Raw genomic sequence first — 12,808 nt, forward strand, 5'->3', positions numbered from 1 at the left:
CATTTGCTGCGTCATGGCTAAGAACGCGGAACGCACACATTAATGTCTTTTCGGCGGCCTTAACATTCGGTGTTCCCAGCGCTTTCTAGCGACAAAGCAATATCGAACATTCCCGCACCCGGCCGTTCACGCTCATTTAATCCAGACCCATTCATGCGACACACTGAGTTGACAAAGTTACGCTAAGCGCTTCAAATCGGGATCCCCTTAAATTATATCTGAGCGAGAAAACTGTGCGGAAACTAGGATACCAAATCGAATTTCCCGCTGCTATCGGGCGTGAGTGAAACGCTAATCCCAGTCTAATTACTGCACTACTACAGCACACTAACGAGTCATGCCCGTGCACAGCGACAATTAGCATCGATCTACTCAAATATCCGTTCTCGCCATCGCGTACAATTACAAACCGACGCCCCCTCGGCGATCCGCTTCCCGCACAGCGGCCATGCCAAGCGGTGAAACACAACTTCCGGCAATCTTCCACGTGTCCGGTCGGCTTCACCGCATCACTATCCGTTCACCACTTCGGACGCTCACATTCCGCTGCACAGTGTCGTCGGCGCGCGTGCACTGCCCGTGCCGGTCGGGGTGGAGTCGTGGCAGTAGAGCAGGGTAGTTTTAGTCGCTCCCAGCGGCCTCGTTCCACACGGATCCAGAAAGTAGGCTTTTCCGCCGGCGCCTAGCGTAGCCAGCGGCTGTGCGGCGTCGTCTGCTACGGGACGCGTTTTGGCGCGCACCTGTTGCACGGCGAACTGGCGGCGGCGCTGGCTGTCTGTCGTCTGGTCCCGGCGCAGACGGCGTGTGCCGCTTCCCCACTCGGCCGCCCAACCAGCAAGCCGGCTTCGCCGCTGGCGCTGTGGTCGGCGGAGAGAGTACGAGAGGGACGCGCTGCTCTGGCGCAACGCCGCGACAGAAGCAGACGCCAAGCGCCGCTTCTACCGCTTAGCCGATCTCCTCGTGCGTGTGTGTGCCGCCCTGGATTGGCAGAAGAGGAGCTTCGCAGCGGCGACAGAGACATGGGATTAGCGCGGAGGCCCTGACTTCGGGAACGTCGCCGTCGTCTGCTACAGTCAGTATGAAGTCCAAGAGAGGTGAGTCGTCTGCTGCGCGCGGTGAAACGTGGCTTCGACAGTTCTGTCCGGCGGCCGCCGTAGACACCACGTGCTGCCCTGTCAGTCGAGACGTCCTTGCCCCCCTATCGCACACGCTACGCTCGCCGTGCGGTAAGCGTTAACGGGCACGACGCCGTGCACCGACTGCCCGACTACAGCCGAAGCGTTTTTGACGGCAGACTCTTGTCGTAAGACATAGCGGGCGCCAAATGTCATCCGGATGACACTTGACATTTGCCCTGACGCGGATGGTTCTGCGACGCTTCTTCGTGAACGCGTTTAACTGACGGTTACATCAGGTAGACAGATGATTTACTGCGATCGTTCGCAGTTTTCCTCGTACTTTTCAAGCCGCCCAAATTCCGCGCGCGGAGGGAAAATGTTTTGTTTGCTTCTTGTCCGACTTCCTCGTCTTCAGACGCCTTCCTGTTACTTACCCTGCGTAAGCCTACGGTCACATCACCCGCACGTCTTCACACACTGACAGCCTTCCCATCTCAAGGTCTTTTCGCGGTCCCTGACAGAAAGGAGGAAGGGGGGATGGGGGCCAGATAATCGCGACGTCATCGATTTTCGACCGCGAAGCACGTGGTCGAGCGTTCCGCTTCTGTACGCAGCCCGAAGCGACACAGACACTTTTCCTGTTTTCCTCGTTTTCGAGCTTTTCCGCTCCCGTACGCGAGGTTCGCACAGCCGGGGAGAGAAGCTTCGTCGTCGTCGTTGCCGGCTAGGCCACGTTGCCCTTGACAGCTCTACTGCCGCAGAAGTCTCTGTGACGCAAAAAAAGAGGCGTTTGTTATCTCGTCGCCGCCGCAGCAGCCCGGGCAAAATGCCGCGTTCGCAACACTGTCTCGTCGCGCTACTCTCTCGGCCGCAAAATCTGAGCTCTTCCCCACGGCGCACGTGCACGGGCTTTTATAACGGTCCGCCGTACCGGGCGAGGCTTACCGCGCGCCATAACCTTATTAGTGGAATAGTCGAAAGAGCAGTCCTGGCGTGAGCTGAACGCCTAACTAAATCGAATGCATATGCCTAGATATCTGTCTCTATCTCTCTCTCTCTCTCTCTCTCTCTCTCTCTCTCTCTCTCTCTCTCTCTCTCTCTCTCTCTCTCTCTCTCTCTCTCTCTCTCTCTCTTGTTGCAAGAATCACTTGCACAGACACCTTCGGTGGACAATTGTACGCTGAGAAGACCACTCTTACAGGTGGACTTGCTCATTCTGTTATACACTTTCCCTTGTTTACATTTTGGCGCGTATGTGTGTCCGTGTACGAAAGAAGAGAGCGAGATTGAAGACGGCGCAGGTGGAAGTTAGCATTTCGTTTCTGCGCACGATACTCACGCTGGATATAGACGGACGGTTGTCACTCGCTGGCGATGGCATTGCAGTGAAGTTCCTCTTCCGCGAGGAGATACACCGCTTGCAGACGCCACGGGGAGTCGTGTGCCATAGCGACGCCACGTCGCTGCCATGTGGCTTGTCATAAGTCCACCAGTGCTTTCACGCTAGTATCTGCGACCTTACAAGGGCCCAAAAGCGTAAAGAAAGATCGGTTAGTCTCGTCTGCAACACCGTTTCCGCTTTGCCTGTTTTATCCCGCCAGCTTGTCTCGCCATTTTAGTTTCCTTGACATCGGGCACATTCGAACAAATATCCGCCTGCGCCCTTGCCTCCTTCTGGGCAATTCGTTTCTGATGTCCACGCTTATCTCAAACTCTGAGAACATACTGCGTAGCTGTGCAGTGCGTTGCGTCTTTCCTCACTCGTATACGAATCGTATCGAGAGACCCTGGAAGCTAACTTCCTCGCACGTCAGATTTTCCTCGACTGAGGCTACCGAGCTTTTAATAACTAACCAGATGTAATACGACTTCTTCCCAAACAACCTGCTAAATGCCAGTTGTCCGTGCCTCACGTATATTTTCTCCCGCCTTTGACGTTGGGGCCGTTCGAGCAGCGCGGAACAGAGGCGGCAGGCACCTCGTGGTTTTTCGACTCTCCGAACGCACGTTATCTCGCCGCCGCCGCCGTTGTAGCCGGCAGATCGTCCACGTGGTCGGTTTCTTCCTCGCTCTGCGTCTCTCGCCGCAAACGGTGCACCGCCGACACGCCGAGGGTTTGGGCAACGGCGCATCTGCAGCCCGACTCGCGGTTGACAGTTCCATGCGAGGACGCACCGCGGGAGTTCGTGCGGTCCTCTCTCTCTCTCTCTCTCTCTCTCTCTCTCTCTCTCTCGTTCGCAGCCGGACGTCTTTCGTCGTCTGCTGCGGTTCGTGGTTTGTCGTTCCGTTGCGGCCCGTACTACGAGCGCCTTGTATGAGTGTCCGCCGCGCGGCTGTGAGCGAGCCACGGCTGCTGCTGTTGTCAACTCGGCGATCGAGGTAACTGTACCAAGAGAAAGAACGCAGCGGGGAAAGCGATAAAAAAAAAATGAAAACAAGGAGAGCGTTGCTGCACCACCTGTGCTCGCTGGGTTAGGCGAGGAGATGCACTTGATCGCTCGCGCACCGCAGCGGCTGCTATTTCGACGCTCCACCTGCTGCCATTTATGTCGGCCGGCGCGCTTTTTTTGTTTCGTTTTGTTTTGCTTTGTTTTGTGGTTCGCCGCGGGCGCCCGATTAATGGGCGCTTGAAAATGTGCGCTCCGAAACGTTTCCGTTGGCCCGCTTTGCCGCTATATGCCATAGCCGGAATAACCCAATTGCAGGAGAGGGAAAATTGTGACGGATAACGAGGTATAGGCCCGGTGACGCTTTAACGCGAAAAATGGAATTTTTTTTCGCCACGACTGAGCGTGAGGCAAAAGCGTCATGGTGGTTGATCCGCGCTGCGGTGCCGCAAAAACCTAAATGTCACGCGCGCATTGTCTAAAGTTTAACATCTTTGTTTTGCCTCGTGCTAATGCCCGTTGCCTCGTGGGCTGACTTGTCATATTTAAGTGTTGCGGCGAAGTATGGCCACGGCGGGTATTTTTTTTAGGAATCTGGGAATAAAGGCGAGATTCCTTTCCATGAATGTCGGTACGACGATGACACACGGCTGTTCCGCTTGTCAATTCTGGTTTGACTCCGTTTTTAAGTGCAGAGCACTTTAGCGGCTCGCCTTGTCGTCGCAGCTCGTTGTAACGCTCTGTGTCAAACGACTGCCGCGATGAGGCGGTGCCGCGACATAGCGGACCCACGTAGACCCCGGCGTTCCGTCGTAGGGCGTTCCGCAGAGGCTCCGAAAACCAAGCGGTTTGAATACTCATAACCGTTCGAAACTCGTGAACCGCTAGCGCTTGTCATACATTGCCCCGTCGTTTAGCGCAAAGAAACCTGCAGGTGCATTTAAGGCAAAATGCATGTAATTAACCGGCAGCGCCCGCGTTCATTTAGTTTGGAACGCTCGTTGTGTTGGTTTTTAACGATAGTAAGCGAAAAAAAAGTGGCAGTGCAGCGCCTGCACGTGCGGGAGGAAAAGCAAGCACAAAAAGAACGGAGCTCCCACTAGCGCAGTTTCAGGCAGGGGGCGCGCAAGCACTGCGGAGGCGGGAAATTTGAATCTCGTTGGGTGGTAATTGATTGATTGTGGGGTTTAACGCGCCGACGCAACGCAGGCGATGTGGCGCGCCGTAGTGGAGGGCTCCGGATTAATTTCGACCACCTGGGAATCTTTATCGTGCGCCGAAATCTCGTACACACGGGCGTTTTTGCTTTTCGCCTCCATCAGAAAAGCGGCCGCCGCAGCCGGGAATCGAACCCGCGACCTCGTGCTCAGCAGCGCAACGCCTTAGCCACTGAGCCACCGCGGCGGGTGTTGGGTGGTAGCAGGGAGCGGATAACGGCGCTACAGCCCATTATGGCGAATCACTGCTCTGCACTTCCGACCACCTTCGCATTGAGTGGAACGGCTTTAATTTTTTGCCCTTCGTCCGCGTTCACAGTCCCCTGCAACGCTCTCGGTAAGGCACACTCTCGAAGCAGGTCGCGCAGTTGTCACGTGGTCGTTATTCCCTCGCACGTGTTAGTATTGCCCTCTATCGGGTTTAGGTACATCTTTGGAGAATCTTCTTTAAATGTTACAGGGTCTCGGTGAAGTGTTGCAGTCATGTGCCCTGACATCGGCGCTGTACGCACGCGTCGTCGCTGCACGTCTAAACTGTTCCGGGGCTCAGTGGTGACGGGTGCAGAAATGTAGTCGTGAAACATGTTTGTAGTGCGTTGACAAAAGATACGTGGCGCATGAATGTTTTCCTCCCGCTTTTTTCCCCCTTTCTGCGATATTTCGCCCCAAGTCTCTTCACAAGATCCTCTCCACAGAACTGCCATCTATTAAAACAAGGAGGCGATATGAATGTCCCCACACATCCCACGCAGTACTCCGAGCATTGGTAGCCGAATAGTCCAGCACTCATCATAACAATTGCGAAAGTTATTCCAATTGTCCTCTTTCCTGCATTACTTTCACCTCGTGTTCGCGAAAGCGGGCCGAGCCGTCGTCCGAACGGTTGCGACAGCGTTATTTGATTGATTGTTTTCATTAACCAGGAGGCTCGCAGCGCAATGGGGGCTAGGGATTATAATGAACTGAAACAGCCGTTGTCGTCTTCCTGTTTGCATGCTTAAGCTAACTCGGGTATATGCGCTCTTAAAAGCACTGGTCGGTGTCTTCTCCACCGCAATGCACGGTATTACCCAGTGATCGTGATCAAGATGACTTAGTTGACCAATGACGACGTGAAGCCCAGCCTACGACATGAAAGCTTACAACCTGTCGCCCTTATACCATGCAATTCAAGCTTGACTTTCTTGCAATGATTCTTCTATATCACAGCAAAGACCACATGTTTCGAGTCAAGTGGTATCGAGTCAAAACGGCCTACGTTGCCCATTTGATCGCGAGGTGCTTTGTGGCGAAGCATAAACACGAAGAAGAGTGCGGTTGTCAACATGTCCCTCACAGTGTACGTGTCCTTCAATGTCTCTGTCCCCGCCATATCCTCTTCACGTATCCAGTGACTTCACCCAAAGAGTCAATGACGTAATCTTCCCACTCTAATTAACTGCGTGGCTATAATTTGATGCAGTGCACCTGAATGACCAATTGTCGAATAGCAGGTTAATGAGGCCGACCAGCTCTCCGGTAATTACTGACGTACTCAAAAACTTGTCGAGCTTTCATCTGCGTCTGCACTGTGGAGGTTTTTGTAGCGTGAGCTACACTGGCCGAGGTTGAGCAGTTTGGCGCGGCTCCTGGCGACCCGTGCTGCGCATGCGCAAGGAGCAGTGACGTCACACGGCGCACAGAACGTTGCTCGCTGCCCGGCGTCTCTCACACGCCCCACGCACCCAGCGTCTTCGCCGACCCCCGTTCCGCACGTGGCGGCCCGATCCACTTGATCGTGCGAGGGGTGGCCGGGTGTGGAACCGATGGCCCGTGCGTCGCAGCAACGCCGGCGTGCACCCGTGGAAACAGCTAAACCCGGGGGCGACTGGTGACGCTGCGCCGGAGCCGCTTGATAAATATACATGTTTCATATAACGCGTATACCGTATGCGTGTCATTGAAGTAGCATTAAGCATGATAATCAAGCTTATATCCCAGGCAACCAGGAAAGCTAAGAATAACCAGCTGAACCTTAGCTAACGCTACGTATATCCTGGCATAGCCGAGCTAAGCCACTGTAATGTTTTTCTCTGCCGCCCACAGCTCCTAACTCTTTTTCTCCCCTACCCCGTCCCTGTTGTTTCAATAAACGTTTCTCTCTCTCTCTCTCTCTCTCTCTCTCTCTCTCTCTCTCTCTCTCTCTCTCTCTCTCTCTCTCTCTCTCTCTCTCTCTCTCCAACGCGGCTGGAGCTTAAAGTGTTCGTGTTCTCCGTAAAAAAAAAAAAAGAAAAGCACCCTCGAGGGAATAAAATAAAATCATGTGCCCTTTCCGGTCGCCGCGAAAGATATATAGACGACTATGACGTCGAATGAGTTTTTAGTGCCACTCGGTGATATATCTCAGCCCCGTAGATATTAATTTCAGCTGTTTCAGGGTTACGTTCGACGTTTTTTTTTTTTTTTTTTTTTTTTTTTTTTTTTTTTTTTGCCCGGGTACAATTTACGGAGCACGGCTTAATGACGTCCTCCAGCCGTGGACGCGCCTGACTTGATCGCGCCTGACTTGATAACTTCATCGCACAATGAGGATTGTGAATGAGAATGCGCACTTCTGAATAAAATTTTCTCGCAAGAAAGGAAAAATAAATCTGTAAATTGACCGCGAAAACTAGAAACGTGGGCTGCACGTGACATCAATTCGACTAGGTGGCGTCGGCTGTGTGTCGCCTGGTTCGGTTTGTTTCGTCCCTGTAAACAAACAAACAAACAAACAATCAAACAAACAACCAAAAAACTCTCACACAAAAAACTCCGACACAAAAAGCCCTGCCTATGTTGCCGCGAAAACTAATCCGCTGTGGGCAAGGTTTGTTGTAGTCAAGCGTTAAAAAGTCTTGGAAAAGTAGCATCTCTAAACCAGATGTGTGCTGGTTTCTTGACCTGAGCGCATGTTTAAATCGATTTTTTTTTTTTTTCGTTTTCTGGTGCATTGAATACGATCTCTTTCCCGCTTTAAAGGAGCCATGAAGGCAAAATACAAGTTGGGTTTATTAGAAAGACTGCTTAGTCCCGATAACAATGATACCAATATCATCATAATATTCGAACAAATAACGGAGATATGAAAGAAAACGTGTGAAGCAGTCGCGACCCCCTAGCCAATTTCCCGCAACTTTTCTATGACGTCACGGACCATTGATTGTGCGATTGGCAGCCGCCTAACTGACCTGTCGCAAGAACACATGACTGGACGTCTGTAATGGGGCCTCTAGTTCCATTTGACCGCATCACTTGAATGCTAACGTGCAGTTAACGCACTGAAAATTATGTTTTATTGCTGGCCCGTATGACGTCATTCTTGCTCATAACACGTCACTGTGGCGTAAAATTTGAAAGTTTTTGAATACTTCTTGCTTTTTTTTTCGTTAAAAAACATCTTTTGTGGCTGTAATGGAGCTGAGTGAGATACTGAATCCTAGTTCTTTCAAATTAAATGAAGTTGTATTTTCTCTTCATGGCTCCTTTAAACTGGCATTGTAGCATCAAAAGCGACTACGGCTGGCATAATAAAGAAATACGCCGCATTATAAACGAATACGCCGAAATCAGCGGGTTATAATTTATAATTTAGCATTTATAAGCTCGCCTTATAAACGAATACGTCTAATCAGCGCGACCGCCACGTTTCCGGTTTCCCAGTTGCGTTCAACAGTGCCAATCCTCATTTAATGCACTACGAGTGAGGTTAAACCGGCAACCACTCGGATTTGCTCGCGTCTGGCATCCGTGGGCGTCTCCTGGGCGGCGACGCGAAAAATGTTGGAGAACACAATCTACGCCACCGACATCAGCCAGATTGGTTTGCTACGTAAAAACCGCCTAATTCGTCAAATCGGCTCTTTATTTATTTTTAATTTGGTCCTCTGCAACGTCCGTTTCGCGTTGCCGCGGGGAGACGCCGACGGCCGCCAGACGCGAAAAAAGCGCTCCATGTGGTGGCCTCTTAACATTTAGTAAGCCTATAAATGCTAAATTATAGATTATAACCTTCTGATTCGGCGTATTCCTTCATAATGCGGCGCATTTCTTTATAATGCTAACCGTATTCACTTTTGATGCTACACTGCCAGTTTAAAGCGGGAAAGAGATCGCATTCAATGTATACCAGAAAATTTCAATACCAAATATTCAGCATATAATCAGCGTTGATGAATTATTAGAGTGCGCGGCTCAGCTGTCGCCTCGCGACAGGTTGGCAAGTGACGCCTCTCCTTTTGTGACAGATCGTACAGGCGGCGCGCGTATATAGTGTCGCGCCGCACTCTGCAGATCCACCCCTTTTTTTTTTAATTTCACCCAACAGCCGAGCAGCTGTGTGGCGCAGGGTGACGCAGTCGCACGTACGCGTACACTACGCACGCAAGTCCGTGTTTGAGCTTCTTGAAAAAATAGTTCCGGGCCATCTCCACTAACGCGAAACCTGGAGAGGGGCGAAGCATGCAGTGTATAAGTGTATTCTTGACGCCTTGGCGTTTTTGTCCACGGAGACGAAACTGGTGGGGGGCAGAGGTATACAGCTTTGCTGTAAAAGTCTCTTGGCTTTGAAGCACGAAGCTCTCTAGCGCGACGCGTAAACGGGTGTCCCGGTGTTTTTTTTTTTAGTACGCGTTGCGTTCTAGCGCGAGGCGTGATCGAGTTTCCCGGTGTTTTAATACCGTGACTACATAAGACGACGATTACAACGATGACAGGAGACTCCAACAGCCCAAGCACGAAGCTCTCTAGCGCGACGCGTAAACGGGTGTCCCGGTGTTTTTTTTTTTTTTTTTTAGTACGCGTTGCGTTCTAGCGCGAGGCGTGATCGAGTTTCCCGGTGTTTTAATACCGTGACTACATAAGACGACGATTACAACGATGACAGGAGACTCCAACAGCCCCAGCCCATTAGGGGCTTTGCCCCTAAAACGAAATAATATTTGTAACCTCGGGTAAGTTGCGATGGTCGAGGGAGATTGAATTGAGGGGTGTATGAAAAGTACTCCTCTTCCTTTTTAATGATGATGATCATGATGGTGGTAGTTGTGATGATGATGATGACTTCCCTTGGGGAATGGCACAAGACGTCCACCGGCGTTTTGATGAAAAAAATGCCTCTTGTGGTACTACTTCGCCCTCCATTAACGTAACGTAACGTAAACTAGCATAACAACCTAAGGAACAGAAGAAACAATTTAAAACACCGAGGACTAACCGAAAACATGAAGAGTATAATTAAAATTTAGGATGTAAAAATGAAGAAGGCAGAAGCCGGACTCGAACCACCGTCCTTACGCCTCGTAACTGGAGGCCAAGACGGAACCTCTTCACCACAACGGCAGACGCTAGGGTCCATGTCACCTTAGCCATAAATATCCGAATATCGTCGGACGGCACTCTAGCCATGACTGTAGCGCTGAGCTGGAGTGCCGTCGGACGGCGCTTTAGACTCTGCGATTGCACAACCCAAACTCTTCCCATTCATGTTTCCCCTCTTCCTGCTCTTCCTCCTCCTTCTCCTTCTCATCATCATCGTCGTCGTCGTCTTTGTGATCATCATCATCGTCATCATCATTATCAAAACTCCGTTAGAGATAATAATTGCGCGTAAGGCAAAAAGCAGAACGGGTCGAGGGAACTTCCTACTCCTTGTGCGCTACGGAAACAGTCGATCCGACCATTCACCCTTCCGCGATGTCCACAGGTTGTTTTTTTTTTGTATCTTTGTTCCTGTTTTCAAACTTTTTATTGCGTCGCGTGATGACTACAGCCAGCAATTCACTCGACGTTTATTTCCATGGGCAGGCTGGCAATAAGTCTATAGCCCAATTTACTATTGGCCTGTTGCGGGAATTATATAGCCTGCAGCTACGGTAAGCGCTGCGTGCAGTATAGCTTTGGTTTATTCTATAGCTAAGTGTATAGCACAGTTTGTAGTGTACAGCTAACGAGGATTTCTACAGCAACTTTTACAGTGTATATCTGTTCTGTTTTATAGCTCAATTTATTTGTGATCTATAGTTCATCCTTTGTCTCTATAGCAAATTCTACAGTGTATCCCTATTCTCTTTTATAGCTCAATTTATTTGTGGCTTCTGTCTTCTTCTTCGTCCTTTGTCATAGCGCACATGCATGCGCCCGAAAGCACACTTAATTATGCACGCATGTAGACATATTCGATCTGTGCAGAAAAGTTCAGCAAAAATGCTGGCATTTAGGCGTTGGCTGCTGGTTTATATATAATGCAACTGTGTGAGCGAAATGCGAAAGACCTTATGTGTTGAGCAATGCCATTTTATCCCATCGCACATAGCGATCTTTTTCCGTTGAATCTTCAGTCAGCTTATTAAGCATCACCCAACTTGCGTTTCCTCCTCCTCCTCCTCCTCCTCCTCCTCCTCCTCCTCCTCCTCCTCCTCTAAAATCGAGTTTGCAGGTAAACCGCGCTTACCTGCAGTTACATCTGACTGCTCTTGACTCCCGCCAATTCGGCCCTGGAGGTGTACCACCGAAGAAAAATTGGTCGAAATAGGGGTAACATTGAATTTACAGACGCCGAAGTACGTTTAGGTTTAGACCGTGACGGGAGTACTTTATACTTTCTCGAATTGAGCGATAAAACCTAGTCACCCGAAGTTGACTTTCGAATTTACGACGTCGACTGTAACTCCACCTGACAGGTATTCCTCTTGCGGCGAGAACAGCGAAGCCTTTGTTGCTAACTTTATCTCCCGGTTCCACACTTGGCGCGCTTGCCGTGTGCGTAGTTCGACGAGCTTCGGACGTGACTATAAGCGAGCTGAACCTCGTCCGCCCTATCATAGCCGAAGGAATCCGCGCAGCCCGTGTGCAACGGAGGTTTGCCGCATCAACAGGATGTCGCAGGTGGGACCTGGCATCACCGGCGCCGCGCAGACCGTCACTTATGGCAGCCAGACAGGCGTATACTCTGTGGGCCCTAGTTTCGAGCCAGGTCCCGGCCTCGATTACAGTGCACGCGGCGCGCTTGTATTACTTTGTACGACGGGCCGCACGTCATACTGCGGCCTCGGTAATAGGTATTGCGTAATGGTGTCTGAAGAGGTGCCGCATTTGTTAGGGCTATTTGAAAATACCGCCTTTTTCGTCACGTGGGTGGCCATTTTGTCACTGCACTGTGCTGGTGAGGCTGTAATTGGCGCAATCGACAGGACGATCTTATTGCGCACGTGGTGTAGAACTTAGCTGAAAGTAATCAAATTAAAATGGACGGTACTGAGGTGCGTAAGGCTGTTTGAAAATGCCGCCTTTTATATCCCTTTGTTATTGTCTTTGGAGCAGCCATTTTATAGTTGTAATATTGTGGCGGCACTATCGTTGGCGCAGTCGACAGGACGATCTTCTTGCGCATGCGCAGCGCGGTCTCCACCATGCCAGAATCGTGTCACGGTTTAGAGGCTTAAAAACTACATTCGGTCCCCTGTTGTTGGGTTGAGAGAAATACTAAATGGTGGCTTTTCGGTCGATAGAGATCAATGCATCTAAGGTGAAACTCCACTAGACCAGCAACTCCCGTACACCGTGGTAATGTTAGTTTATTAAATTTAGGCTGTCTATAAAGTGCACAACGCGAAATCAATCATACAAGCTCCCGCGGCGTTGTAGTTGCTGTTCGTGGGTACAATATCCGGCTCTGGCGGCTGAGTCGAGGTTAAAAGTTTTGTGGAAACTACGGAGTAGAAATTGCCAGACAGCGTGCAAGAGAGAGAAAGGGGGGGAAAATGTTTTATGTAAAGATAGGGGGTAGGTGAAAGGTATCGCAGGGAGCATTGCGAGGTTTAAAGAGACTTCGGTCCAAGATTCTGCTAAAGAATAACCACTGAATGAAGTTCATCAGATCTCGTTGCTCTCTCCTGGCTTCTAGGTGAGATTAGCCGCTCTATTGCGCGTCAGCTGTTCTTACCAGGGGCAATAGGTAATTGGCAATAGGCACGTACACATCTAGGTTGGAGGTACCATACTCGGCGGCCCTTGTCTAACAATGGGGCGCATCTTGTCAGGTGTTACGGACGGACGGACAGATGGCAGA

General features: G+C 50.7%; 1 protein-coding gene across 1 annotated transcript in view; it reads left to right on the plus strand.

The window, feature by feature from the left end:
• Positions 1-686: 686 nt before the first annotated feature.
• LOC144159093 (uncharacterized) overlaps positions 687-12,808 on the plus strand; it is a 155,104-nt gene continuing 142,982 nt past the window's right edge. The window contains exon 1 of the mRNA XM_077690367.1: positions 687-1,094. Coding sequence (XP_077546493.1) covers positions 1,079-1,094 — 16 coding nt within the window. The 5' untranslated portion in view covers positions 687-1,078. The remainder of the gene's footprint in view (positions 1,095-12,808) is intronic.

Source organism: Haemaphysalis longicornis, unplaced genomic scaffold, assembly GCF_048455015.1.
Source record: "Haemaphysalis longicornis isolate Haplotype H1 unplaced genomic scaffold, Haemaphysalis longicornis Haplotype H1 scaffold_10, whole genome shotgun sequence".
In the NCBI taxonomy this organism is placed as follows: Eukaryota; Metazoa; Arthropoda; class Arachnida; order Ixodida; family Ixodidae; genus Haemaphysalis; species Haemaphysalis longicornis.